The sequence below is a fragment of the Oncorhynchus keta genome, chromosome 5 (assembly GCF_023373465.1).
Source record: "Oncorhynchus keta strain PuntledgeMale-10-30-2019 chromosome 5, Oket_V2, whole genome shotgun sequence".
NCBI classification, from domain to species: domain Eukaryota; kingdom Metazoa; phylum Chordata; class Actinopteri; order Salmoniformes; family Salmonidae; genus Oncorhynchus; species Oncorhynchus keta.
Window position 1 is genome coordinate 26045545 of NC_068425.1, and position 14191 is coordinate 26059735.

General features: G+C 43.6%; 1 protein-coding gene and 1 pseudogene across 1 annotated transcript in view; both read left to right on the top strand.

Moving 5' to 3' along the window:
• The window catches only part of LOC118384731 (cAMP-dependent protein kinase catalytic subunit alpha), a 26805-nt gene extending 19587 nt beyond the window's left edge, over positions 1–7218 (top strand). The window contains exon 9 of the mRNA XM_052520006.1: positions 7209–7218. Coding sequence (XP_052375966.1) covers positions 7209–7218 — 10 coding nt within the window. The remainder of the gene's footprint in view (positions 1–7208) is intronic.
• Positions 7219–10236: 3018 nt separating this feature from the next.
• LOC127930093 (E3 ubiquitin-protein ligase TRIM35-like) lies at positions 10237–13626 on the top strand (annotated as a pseudogene).
• Positions 13627–14191: the final 565 nt, after the last annotated feature.

Here is a 14191-nt window from a genome sequence, read left to right on the forward strand (position 1 = left end):
TCTATGCGCTATATTTTTTTCCTCATCAATCTGCTCACAATACCCCATAATGACAAAGCGAACACAGGTTTTAGCAAATGTATTAAACATACAAAACAAATACCCTATTTACATAAGTATTCATACACTTGCTATGAGACCTGAAATTGAGGTCAGGTGCATCCTGTTTCCATTGATCATCTTTTAGAAGTTTCTACAACTTGATTGGAGTCCACCTGTGGTAAATTCAATTGATTGGACATGATTTGAAAGGCACACACCTGTTGATATAATGTCCTACAATTAACAGTGCATGTCAGAGCAAAAACCAAGCCATGAGGTTGAAGGAATTGTCTGTAGAACGCTGAGACAGGATTGTGTTGAGGCACAAGATAGGGTACCAAAACATTTCTTCAGCATTGAAGGTGCACTGTAAGATACAGTGGCCTCCATCATTCTTAAGTTTGGAACCACCAAGAATCTTCCTAGAGCTGGCCACCCAACCAAACTGAGCAATTGGGGGAGAAGAGCCTTGGTCAGGGAGGTGACCAAGAACCTGATGGTCACTATGAATGAGCTCCAGTGTTCTTCTGTGGAGATGGGAGAACCTTTCAGAAGGACAACCATCTCTGAAGCACTCCACCAATCAGGTCTTTATGGTAGAGTGGCCAGACAGAAGCTACTCCTTCAGTAAAAGGCACATGACAGCCAGCTTGGAATTTGCTAAAAGACACCTAATGGACTCTGACCATGAGAAACAATATTATCTGGTCTGATGAAACCAAGATTGAACTTAACATCAACAAAACGAAGGAGATGATCGTGGACTTCAGGAAACAGCAGAGGGAGCACCCCCCTATCCACATCGACTGGACAGTAGTGGAGAAGGTGTCAGTGTACACATCACGGACAAACTGAAATGGTCCACCCACACAGACCGTGGTGAAGGAGGCTGAAGAAATGTGGCTTGTCACCTAAAACCCTCACAAACTTTTACAGATGCGCAATTAAGGGCATTTTGTCGGACTGTATCACAGCCTGAGTACGGCAACTACACCGCCCTCAACCACATGGCTCTCCAGAGGGTGGTGCGGTCTACACAACACATCACCGGGGGCAAACTACCTGTCCTCCAGGAAACCTACAGCACCCGAGCGTCACAGGAAGGCCAAAAAGATCATCAAGGACAACAACTAGCTGAGCCACTGCCTGTTTTCCCCATTACCATCCAGAAGGTGAGGTCAGTACAGGTGCATCAAAGCTGGGACCAATAGAAGCTGTTTTTCAATCTCAAGGCCATCAGGCTGTTAAACAGCCATCACTAACACAAAGAGGCTGCTGCCTACATACAGACTAAAATCATTGGCCACTAGTCACTAGTCACTTTAAATAGCGCCACTTTAATAATGTTTACAAATCTTACATTACTCATCTCATATGGTATAAAATACAGTATATACAACATCTGTTGCATCTTGCCTATGCAAGAGACTTGAATCCAACAAATCATTTTCTTAACTTGTTGACAAGTTAATAGGCTATTTACTTTATTGCAAAAGGAATATTGAATTGTTTGTTTGTCAACAAATTCCAGTTTGTTTTCAAAGAAAAAATGCATATGTTGGATTCACAAATCTAAGTTAAAGAATAGGAGGAAATCTAATCAAACTTTAAATGCATTTTGAATTAAGTTTGATTTGATACTATCTTTTAACTTAGGTTTTTGATTGACATGGAGACTTAAATCCAATATCAATGATTATTTTGAAGATTGCATTTGAAATCAACCACAGCTTAAAATCCTTGGCCAATATGTATTGTCTATTTAAGCAATAACCCCTGAGGAGGTGTGGTGTGTAGAGGACTATATTTAAGAAATAAGGCCTGAGGGGGTGTCGTGTATATGGCCACTATACCACGGCTAACGGTTGTTCTTATGCACAACGCAACGCAAAGTGCCTGGACACAGCCCTTAGCCGTGGTATATGTGGCCTATATCACAAACCCTAGAGGAGCCTTATTTCTATTATAAACTGGTTACCAACATAATTAGAGCAGTAAAACTAAATGTTTTGTCAAACTGTTAATTTATACGGGCTGATATACCACGGCTTTCAGTCAATCAGAATTCAGGGCTCAGTTAAACCCTGTTGAATTGAAACAATAGCTGACTTAAATGCTATATATGTCTAAATAGTATCATTGATGATATATGACTTAAAGTATGGTTACATTTAATTTGCTTTGTTAAACGTATGCTTTGGAATGACTTAGGTTGCAACAGTGCATATATGTAGATATTAATAGGTCTCTTAATAATCATTCGCATGATAGCACATTGGTAGTAGTCAGTGGCAAATAGAAAAGCAGAGTTTGGTTAAAACCCTGGATGGGAGACCAAATTAATAGCTGTAGATCAACTCGCCAGTCGGAGGTGCTGCCCAGCCTATAGTGTTTTTTGTTGATAGTGGATATAACGTTGAAGATTTACCCTACTGTTCTGCCTTGGTGGTGCACATGTAGCATATAACCTGTTTTAGAGAAATGTATCATTGAATATTGTAAGAGCTTTCATTGTCTGTTTATATGGCCCCTTTATTTATCCTATGGTTCTGACTTGGTGTACAGGAGAACACTGTAAAAATGGCCCATGTCCTGAATTCTGTCGCTTTACATTTCAAAAGTGCTGAACAAATAGTTATATGGACTATGTCCGTCCTAGCTCATGAATGTCTAAATTGAAATTATGGCTTGCCTCTTATCCACTTGTCGTCCCCTTATGCAATAGTTTGTACATCTCAATTGTCAGTATAAACTACATTTGTTTAAGCAAGTCAGCTATAACCGCTATGTTTTTTTTGAAGGCAATAAATGAGGCTGCTTTTATCTGTTTCACTGCCAGACAAAGCTCAGATGACAGCCAGGTGTAGCAGTAGTAAGGATTCACTCCATGGTGCTGAAAAGAAAGCTCTGCTGTTGAGACAGCTTTATGTAGGCCCTAACAGTTTATGGGCACTGTTTGTCACCGTTATAGTGCAATTAATGTGTTGTTCAGTGTTGTGGAGTGGCTTTGCTGGCATGTACAGTGGGGCAAAAAAGTAGTTAGTCAGCCACCAATTGTGCAAGTTCTCCCACTTAAAAAGATGAGAGGCCTGTAATTTTTCATCATAGGTACACTTCAACTATGACAGACAAAATGAGGGAAAAAAATCCAGAAAATCACATTGTTGGATTTTAATGAATTTATTTGCAAAATATGGTGGAAAATAAGTATTAGGTCACCTACAAACAAGCAAGATTTCTGGCGCCCCAGGAAGGTCCATTTACTGTGTGCTGGGAAAATCGTGATGAAATTGCTGAAGTCCCCCCAACAATAGCAAACAATGTAATAGCTGGCAATTCAATCCAAGCCCTGGGCGGCAAGCAAATAGCCCAGAGATAATTAGTAAAAAGCCAAAGAACTTCACAGATCTTAATTGTAAAGGGTTTGAACACTGTTTCCCATGCTTGTTCAATGAACCATAAACAATGAATGAACATGCACCTCTGGAACGGTCGCTAAGACACTAACAACTTACAGACGGTAGGCAATTAAGGTCGCAGTTTTGAAAACTTAGGACACTAAAGAGGCCTTCTACTGACTCTGGGGAAAACACCAAAAGAAAGATGCCCAAGGTCCCTGCTCAACTGTGTGAACATGCCTTAGGCATGCTGCAAGGGGGGGGCATGAGGACTGCAGATTTGGCCAGGGCAATAAATTGCAATGTCTGTATTGTGAGACGCCTAAGACAGCGCTACAGGGAGACAGGACAGACAGCTGATCGTCCTCACAGTGGCAGACCACGTGTAACAACACCTGCACAGGACTGGTACAGCCAAACATCACACCTCCAAGGGACAGGTACAGGATGGGAACAACTGCTCGAGTTGCACAATCCTCCATCAGTGCTCAGACTGTCCGCACAGGCTGAGAGTGGCTGGACGGAGGGCTTGTAGGCCTGTTGTAAGGCAGGTCCTCACCAGACATCACTGGGAACAACGTCGCCATGGGCACAAACCCACTGTCGCTTGACCAGACAGGACTGGCAAAAAGTGCTCTTCACTGACGAGTCGCGGTTTGTCTCACCAGGGGTGATGGTCGGAATCCCGTTTAATCTCGAAGGAATGAGCGTTACACCAAGGCCTGTACTCTGGCGCGGGATCGATTTGGAGGTGGAGGATCTGTCATGGTCTGAGTCGTCATGGTCTGAGGCGTCAGACTGAGCTTGTTGTCATTGCAGGCAATCAACGCTGTGCGTTACAGGGAGGACATCCTCCTCCCTCATGTGGTACCCTTCCTGCAGGCTCATGCTGATATGACCCTCCAGCATGACTATGACACCAGCGATATTGCTTGTTCTGTGTGTGATTTCCTGTAAGACAGGAATGTCTGTGTTCTGCCATGGCCAGCGAAGAACCCGGATCTCAATCCCGTTGAGCATGTCTGGGACCTGTTGGATCGGAGGGTGAAGGCTCGGGCCATTTCCCCACAGAAATGTCTGGGAACTTGCAGGTGCCTTGGTAGAAGTGGGGTAACATCTCACAGCAAGAACAGGCAATTCTGGTGCAGTCCATGAGGAGGAGATGCACTGCAGTACTTAATGCAGCTGGTGGCCACATTCGATACTGACTGTTACTTTTGATTTTGACCCCCCTTTGTTCAGGGACATATTATTAAATTTCTGTTAGTCACATGTCTGGGGAACAGGTTCAGTTCATGTCTCAGTTGTTGAATATTGTTATGTTCGTACAAATATTTACACACTTTAAGTTTGCTGTAAATAAACATAGTTGACAGTGAGAACGTTTCCTTTTTTGCTGAGTTTATATATTTACAGTACCAGTCAAAAGTTTGGACATACCTACTCATACAAGGGTTTTCTTTATTTTCTACATTGTAGAATAATAGTGAAGACATCAAAATTAAACATAGAATCATGTAGTAACCAAAAAAGTGTCAAACAAATCAAAATATATTTTATATTTGAGATTCTTCAAAGTAGTCACCCTTTGCCTTAGTATTGTCTCAACCAGCTTCATGAGGAATGCTTTTCCAATAGTCTTGAACGGGTTCCCACATATGCTGAGCACTTGTTGGCTGCTTTTTCTTCACTCTGCGGTCCAATTCATCCCAAACCATCTCAAGTGGGTTGAAGTCGGGTGATTGTGGATGCCAGGTCATCTGATGCAGCACTCCATCACTCTCCTTGGTCAAATAGCCCTTACACAGCTTGGAGGTGTGTTTTTGGGTCATTGTCCTGTTGAAAAACAAATGATAATCCCACTAAGTGCAAACCAGATATGATGGAGTGTTGCTGCAGAATGCTGTGGTAGCCATGCTGGTTAAGTGTGCCTTGAATTCTAAATAAATCAGACTGGGTCAACAGCAAAGCACCATCACACCTCCTCCATGCTTCATGGTGGGAACCACACATGCGGCGATCACCCGTTCACGTACTCTGCGTTTCACGAAGACAGAGGTTGGAACCAAACATCTCAAATTTGGACTCACAGATTTCCAGTGGTGTAATGACCATTGCTCATGTTTCTTGGCCCAAGCAAGTCTCTTATTAGTGTCCTTTTAATAGTGGTTTCTTTGCAGCAATTCGACCATTCATACAGCTATTACTAGCTTGCTCAACCTCTCTTTCGCATCATCTGAGATCCCCAAAGATTGGAAAGCTGCTGCAGTCATCCCCCTCTTCAAAGGGGAAGACACTCTAGACCCAAACTGCTACAGACTTATATCTATCCTACCCTGCCTGTCTAAGGTCTTCGAAAGCCAAGTTAACAAACAGATCACCGACCATGTCGAATCCCACCGTACCTTCTCCGCTATGCAATCTGGTTTCCAAGCTGGTCATGGGTGCTCCTCAGCCACGCTCAAGGTCCTAAACGATATAACCGCCATCCAATGACTGCCTCGCCTGGTTCACCAACTACTTCTCTGACAGAGTTCAGTGTGTCAAATCCGAGGGCCTGTTGTCCGGACCTCTGGCTGTCTCCATGGGGGTGCCACAGGGTTCAACCCTCGGGCCGACTCTTTTCTCTGTATACATCAATGATGCCGCTCTTGCGGCTGGTGATTCTCTGATCCACCTCTACGCAGACGACACCATTCTGTATACTTCTGGCCCTTCTTTGGACACTGATAACTAACCTCCAGGCGAGCTTCAATGCCATACAACTCTCCTTCTGTGGCCCCCAACTGCTCTTAAATGCAAGCAAAACTAAATGCATGCTCTTCAACCGATCGCTGCCCAAACCTACTCACCCGTCCAGCATCGCTACTCTGGACGGTTCTGACTTATAATATGTGGACAACTACAAATACCTAGGGGTCTGGTTAGACTGTAAACTCTCCTTCCAGACTCACATTAAGCATCTCCAATCCAAAATTAAATCTAGAATCGGCTTCCTATTTCGCAAAAAAGTATCCTTCACTCATGCTGCCAAACATACCCTAGTAAAACTGACTATCCTACCGATCCTTGACTTTGGCGATGTCATTTACAAAATAGCCTCCAACACTCTACTCAGACTGCATCCAATTTGCTATCACAGTGCCATCTGTTTTGTCACCAAGGCCCCATATACTACCCACCACTGTGACCTGTATGCTCTCTTTGGCTGGCCCTCACTTCATATCTGTTGCCAAACCCACTGGCTCCAGGTCATCTAAGTCTTTGCTAGGTAAAGCCCCACCTTATCTCAGCTCACTGGTCACCATAGCGCTCCAGCAGGTATATTTCACTGGTCACCCCCAAAGCCAATTCCTCCTTCGGCCACCTTTCCTTCCAGTCCTCTGCTGCCAATGACTGGAACAAACTGCAAAATCATTGAAGCTGGAGACTCATATCTCCCTCACTAGCTTTAAGCACCAGCTATCAGAGCAGCTCACAGATCACTGCACCTGTACATAGCCAATCTGTAAATAACCCATCCAACTACCTCATCACCATATTGTTATTTATTTTGCTCCTTTGCACCCCAGTACCGCTACTTGCTCACTCATCTTCTGCACATCTATCACCCCAGTGTTTTAATTTGCCATACTGTAATCATTTTGCCACTCTGGCCTATTTATTGCCTCCCTTATCCTGCCTCATTTGCACACTGTATATAGACTTTCTCTATTGTATTATTGACTGTGTTTGTTTATTCCATGTCTAACTCTGTTTGTGTCGCAGTTGTAATTGAGAACTTGTTCTCAACTAGCCTACCTGGTTAAATAAAGGTGAAATAAAAAACAGTTGATGTTGAGATGTTACTTTAACTCTGAAGCATTTATTTGGGCTGCAATCTGAGGTGCAGTTAACTCTGGGTCTTCCTTTCCTGTGGCGGTCCTCATGAGATCTAGTTTCGTCACAGCGCTTTATGGTTTTTGTGACTGCACTTTAAAAAAAACTTTAAAAGATCTTGAACTATTTAGGATTGACTGACGTTCATGAAGGTCTGTCATTTCTCTTAGCTTTTTTGAGCTGTTCTTGTCATAATATGGACTTGGTCTTTTACCAAATATTCTGTATACCACCCCTACCTTGTCACAACACAACTGATTGGCTCAAATGCATTAACATTTACATTACATTTAAGTCATTTAGCAGACGCTCTTATCCAGAGCGACTTACAAATTGGTGCATTCACCTTATGACATTAAGAAGGAAAGAAATTCCACAAAGACACACCTGTTAATTGAAATGCATTCCAGGTGACTACCTCATGAAGCTGGTAGAGAGAATGCCAAGAGCTTGCAAATCTGTCAAGGCAGAAATTGTCTTAGGTCAGTTGGGATCACCACTTTACCTTAATGTGAAATGTCAGAATAATAGAAGAGGGATTTATTTAAGCTTTTATTTCTTTCATCACATTCCCAGTGGGTCAGAAGTTTACATACACTCAATTAGTTTTTGGTAGCATTGCCTTTAAATTGTTTAACTAGGGTCAAACGTTTCAATTAGCCTTCCGAACTTCCCATAAGTTGGGTGAATTTTGTCCCATTCCTTCTGACAGAGCTGGTGTAACTGAGTCAGGTTTGTAGGCCTCCTTGCTCGCACACGTTTTTTTCAGTTCTGCCCACACATTTTCTATGGGATTGAGGTCAGGGCTTTGTGATGGCCATTCTAATACCTTGACTTTGTTGTCCTTAAGCCATTTTTTGCCACAACTTTGGAAGTATGCTTGGGGTCATTGTCCATTTGGAAGACCCATTTGCGACCAAGCTTTAACTTCCTGGCTGATGTCTTGAGATGTTGCTTCAATATATCCACATAATTTTCCTACCTCATGATGCAACTATTTTGTGAAGTGCACCAGTCCTCCTGCAGCAAAGCACCCCCACAACATGATGCTGCCACCCCGTGCTTCACGGTTGGGATGGTGTTCTTCGGCTTGCAAGCCTCCCCTTTTTCCTCCAAACATAACGATGGTCATTATGGCCAAACAGTTCTATTTTTGTTTCATCAGACCAGATGACATTTCTCCAAAAGTTTGATCTTTGTCCCCATGTGCAGTAGTCTGGCTTTTTGTGGCGGTTTTGGAGCAGTGGCTTCTTCCTTGCTGAGCGGCCTTCAGGTTATGTCGATATAGGACTCGTTTTACTTCGGATATAGATACTTTGTACCTGTTTCCTCCAGCATCTTCACAAGGTCTTTTGCTGTTGTTCTGGGATTGATTTGCACTTTTCGCACCAAAGTACGTTCATCTCGAAGAGACAGAACACATCTCTTTCCTGAGCGGTATGATGACTGCGTGTTCCCATGGTGTTTATACTTGCGTACTATTGTTTGTACAGATGAATGTGGTACTTTCAAGCATTTGAACATTTCTCCCAAGGATTAACTGGACTTGTGCAGGTCTACAATTTGTTTTCTGAGGTCTTGGCTGATTTTGATTTTTCCCATGATGTCAAGCAAAGAGGCAATGAGTTTGAAGGTAGGCCTTGAAATATATCCACAGGTACACCTCCAATAGGCTAATTGACATAATTTGAGTCAATCAGAAGCTTCTGAAGCCATGACATCATTTTCTGGAATTTTCCAAGCTGTTTAAAGGCACAGTCAACTTAGTGTATGTAAACTTCTGACCCACAGGAATTGTGATACAGTGAAATAATCTGTCTGTAAACAATTGTTGGAAAAAATGACTTGTCATGCACAAAAGTAGATGTCCTAACCGACTTGCCAAAACTATAGTTTGTTAACAAGAAATTTGTGGAGTGGTTGAAAAACTAGTTTTAATGACTCCAACCTAAGTGTACGTAAACTTCCGACTTCAACTGTAATTTTGATGTCTTCACTATTATTACTGCTGCTCCCGAGTGCATCTCAGTGCAAGAGGGCATCACTATAGTCCCTAGTTTCAATCCAGGCTGTATTTCATCCGGCTGTGGTTGGGAGTCCCATAGGGTGGCACACAATTGACCCAGCGTATTCTGGGTTTGGCTGGGGTAGGTCGTCATTGTAAATAAGAATTTGTTCCTAACTGACTTGCCTAGTAAAATAAATAAAAACCCTAGAATGAGTAGGTGTGTCAACTTTTGACTGGTACTGTGTGTGTGTGATTTCTGTTGTTGAACTATTACAAGTGGGGGGGGGGGGGCACCACCCCTAACACTGATGGATTGGCAGCCACTGCATCTGACTTCATTTCAAAGGTACAAATTCAACATATTTTATACAACGCACTGGGCACACACTGGTTGACTCAACGTTGTTTCAATGTCATTTCAATGAAATTACAGTGAACCAACGTGGAATAGATGATGAATTGACATCTGTGGGCAGATTTGTCTGTTAAACATTTGTTACAATGGTGACGCAATCCTGTGGTTGAAATGTCACCCTCAAAACAACAGTTTACTTTGACTTTTTTCAAATCCAATGTATTTTCCATGTAGATTCCACGTCACATTACACTGACAAATTACGTTGGAACAAAGTTGATTCAACTAGTTTGTGGCCAGTCGTGGAGGCCTCCTAACCCTACTCCCACCGCAGCACCTGTTGCTCCAGGCTCTACCACACATGACACTTGTTTCTCAGAAACAGGCAGACTGACTCTGACTGGGAAGTCAGTTGGGCTCGGCATAATAACTAATGACTAGTTTCTTAGAATCCTGTTGTGGGCAGGTACAGTATGTAGGAGGCCAGGGGACGTGATTTGGCTTTTAAAGACATTTTTCCCTTGGGGGGCGGAGCAGGACCTGTTCTACAAGTCCAGGTCACCTATAAGATGTGATCTCATGTCCCTCATTTACTATGTTGTGTGTCCTTAGCTGTCAGTCCAGTGTCTGTTCCTGGATGTGAGAGAGCTGGCAGAGCGCTTTCCTCAGGAAAGAGTAGATGCTACAGCACTGCTGAAAGATATTTCCTCCACTGAAAAGGGAATACACCACAGTAGTCTCTAGCTACAGTGCAGGAGCCAGTCATGGCGCTGCGCCCACGGGCTTCCTCCCAGCCTGGGAAACCTTCGTTCTTACAGAGCCCCAAGGTGGTCATGGCTCTGCGGCCCAGGGCCGTGTCCTCTCACTCGGGCTCCATGCTGGAGGATGAGCTAACCTGCTCTGTGTGCTGCGAGATCTATAGGGACCCTGTGGTGCTCAAGTGCACCCACAGCTTCTGCCGGGCCTGCCTGCAGCAGTTCTGGAACCAGAAGAAGGCGAGGCGCGAGTGTCCAGTGTGCCGCAGGAAGTGTTCCCTGACGGAGCCCACAGTGAGCCTGGCTCTGAAGAATGTGGCCGATACCTTCTTCAGGGAGCAGAGGAGCCAGGGCGAGGTGGGCGGGGGGCCAGACAGAAGGGGCGTCCCAGTGAAGTCTGAGGCAAAGTGCCACACACACGGGGAGGTGCTGAAGCTGTTCTGCCAGGACGATGCCGAGGTGCTCTGCTGTGTGTGTCACACGTCTAAGAGGCACCAGGGCCACTGTGTGATCCCACTGGAGGAGGGGGCCCAGGAGCTCAAGGTTAGAATGGCTTGTCTCATATCATTCAGTTTTTATGGAGTTGCAAATATTGTATTCTGTCAATCTTTTAATTTCAGTTTTTATTCAGATATACTACTTTATATTGACCATATTACCTTGAAAATGTATTCTTAATCCAGCTTGTTTTAGCACCAGTATAAAACTTGAAGCAGTACAGTCAGCAATCAAACATAACTATTGTGAAAACATGATTGTTATTGATGTGCCACATTTCACAACAGTGACATTTCGAAAGGGAGCCAGAGCCATTGATACTGTATCTGCTAGTTGGATAAAAACACTTAAAAAACTACACATTGTAAGGTGATATGTGAATGCTTCCTTACACAGTTACACCATATGCTAGTGCAAAGCACTGGCAGCAATGTTTCACCTAACCCTTACCTGGCGATACTTTTTAATTCTCGATTCAGAATAAACTATTGTAAACATCTGCAGTTGCAGACGGTACTCCAAAAACCATAGAATATGGTGTCACCCAAAAAAATATCACCAAAATATCCTGATTACGGTTAAACAGCAGCCTATGACCTCCGATGAGCTTTGGCTCTGCCGTTGACGTTCGTGTTTACCTGGCTAGATTTGCTTGAGCTAAACTTCCAGACGCTCTTACACACTTTACAGTGGTATCTCTAAAAACGTTCTCCCCCTCCCCCTCCGCTCCCTCCCTCAGGAAGAAATGAAGAAAGAATTGATCCCTCTGAAGAAGAGCCTCCGTGGCCTCTATGAAGCCAAGCAGGAGTGTGATGACACAACTGTGCACATCAAGGTATCAACAAACAGGGTGTCTGAAACCGTAGGACATCAGCAGATCACAACACAACACTGACTGATGTTTAGCTCACACACTGTTAGTCTGTAAACAGTTGGAGGAATGCCTTTGAAAAAACAAACCCTTGAAAATATGGTCTTATAACTTGTGTACAGTATATCCTCATGTGGACAAAGCAGTCAATATGTTTTGTGCCTTGTATTTGAGCAAGCAGTAAAAGTGCCTGGTGTTTGACCAAGCAATTTCCCCTTGTGGGATATTAAAGTTATTTTAAATTGATTGAATTTATCACGGAAATCAGACATGTCTAGGTTGTAAGAGACTTTGTTGTCAATGGCTTGCCTACCAAAACAGTGTTTTGACAAATATCTGCACTTTGTGTCTCTGTTCTAGAGTTATATACAAGATTGTATCTCTCCTATGACCCGTTTTCCCTGTTTGGCCAGAGCCAGACCCAGCAGACAGAGAATCACATCAGAGGCGTTTGAGCAGCTCAGGCAGTTCCTTCAGAATGAGGAGGAATCCAGGATAGCTATTCTACTGGAGGAAGATGAGCAGAAGAGACATCTGATGAGGAAGAAGACAGAGGGCATCACGGCAGACATCCTCACCCTCTCTCATGCCATCATCGCTATTGATAATGACATAGCCTCCAGTGATGCTCTTTTCCTCCAGGTAAGAAGAATAGGAACTTTTATAAACCAGCAGTATTAACAGTACAAACAATTACAAAACATGTGTCTTGTTCCATTTTCAGAACTACAGAAACACAAAGAAGAGGTAAGTGTTTTGACTTGAGTACCTAATACCCTTTATAATGTAATGTACCAAACTCCAACTAGAACTAAGTGGCTGTTATATTGTTGTAGAGCTGTGATACTCAGAAGGGTCCAGAGGAGATCTCCGGTGCTATGATCAACGTGGCGAAGCATGTCAGCTCCCTCAAGTACAAGGTCTGGGAGAAGATGGTGGGGCTGGTGGAGTACAGTATGTATAGCAAGACTACAGTAGTCTGTTTATGCTCCAGTCTTTGGCTTGTTGGGTGTCTAGCTAGCTATAACTGCATTAACTAACGTTCTAGTGAACTTCTACCAACTCGTATAGATGTACGCTAATTCATTTATTACTAGATCCACAACTTGTAAATATTTTCTAAAACTGTTTCCATCACTAAAGCCCTTTTCTCCATCTCCCAGCTCCTGTGACTCTGGATCCTAACACTGCCTACTCCTGGCTCTCTCTGAACAAGGACCTGACCAGTGTGACCAACAGTGGTCATGTGCAGGTGCTCCCAGACAACCCAGAGCGTTTTGACCACTTCGTGTTCGTCCTGGGCTCTGAGGGCTTCACCACCGGCTGCCACGCCTGGGAGGTAGAGGTGGGGGACAAGGGCGACTGGATGCTGGGTGTGGTCAAGGAGTCCATTAACAGGAAGGGCCGGATCTCAGGCTGCCCTGAGGGTGGCTTGTGGATGATCTCCCACTGTGAGGGTGAGTATATGGCCGTGACCCGGCCACGCACCCCTCTCAAACTGACAGGAGCTGAAGAGGGTCAGGGTGCAGCTGGATTACGAGTCTGGGGGAGGTGAACTTCTCCAACCCTGTTAATATGGCGTCTATCTACACCTTCAATGATTTCTTCACTGAGAGGATGTTCCCCTTCTTCTGCCCTGGAGCCAACATCAACGGCAACAACCCCGGCCCGCTGAAGATCTGCCCGGTCAAAGTGGCTGTGTGGAACAGCGCCACCTGGTGATGAGGAGGGGTTCTGACGGCACCATTCAAAGAGAGTGGAAGCTGTACATCCAAGGCACATATCCAGCCTCAAGACACATAGGTAATGGCGTAGTGAAATGTTTGCACGGTGTGTGTGGAAAACATTTTGTAAGATCTTTAGAGATTTTTTTGATTGCCTCTTGACTTTATTGATAGAAGAAATTAGATCCTGATTATTACCGAAAGACTCCATTTGACATTGGCTTTAGATCCTGATTATTACCGAAAGACTCCATTTGACATTGGCTTTTAGATCCTGATTATTACCGGAAGACTCCATTTGACATTGGCTTTAGATCCTGATTATTACCGAAAGACTCCATTTGACATTGGCTTTAGATCCTGATTATTACCGAAAGACTCCATTTGACATTGGCTTTTAGATCCTGATTATTACCGAAAGACTCCATTTGACATTGGCTTTTTTGCCATGTTATGGAATGTAGTAAAGTGTGAGATGAATGAAGATATTCAATACGACACAATGAATATTACAATTCCTGTTTAAAAAAGCCCCCAAAGTTTTTTTTTTTTTCTCTCCCCTTCTCAATTGAATAAACTTTGGGTGGGATACCACTTGATTTTACTCATGTTTATTTGATGCATATCTATAGAAGTTTTATAGAACGATTATAAAATATTG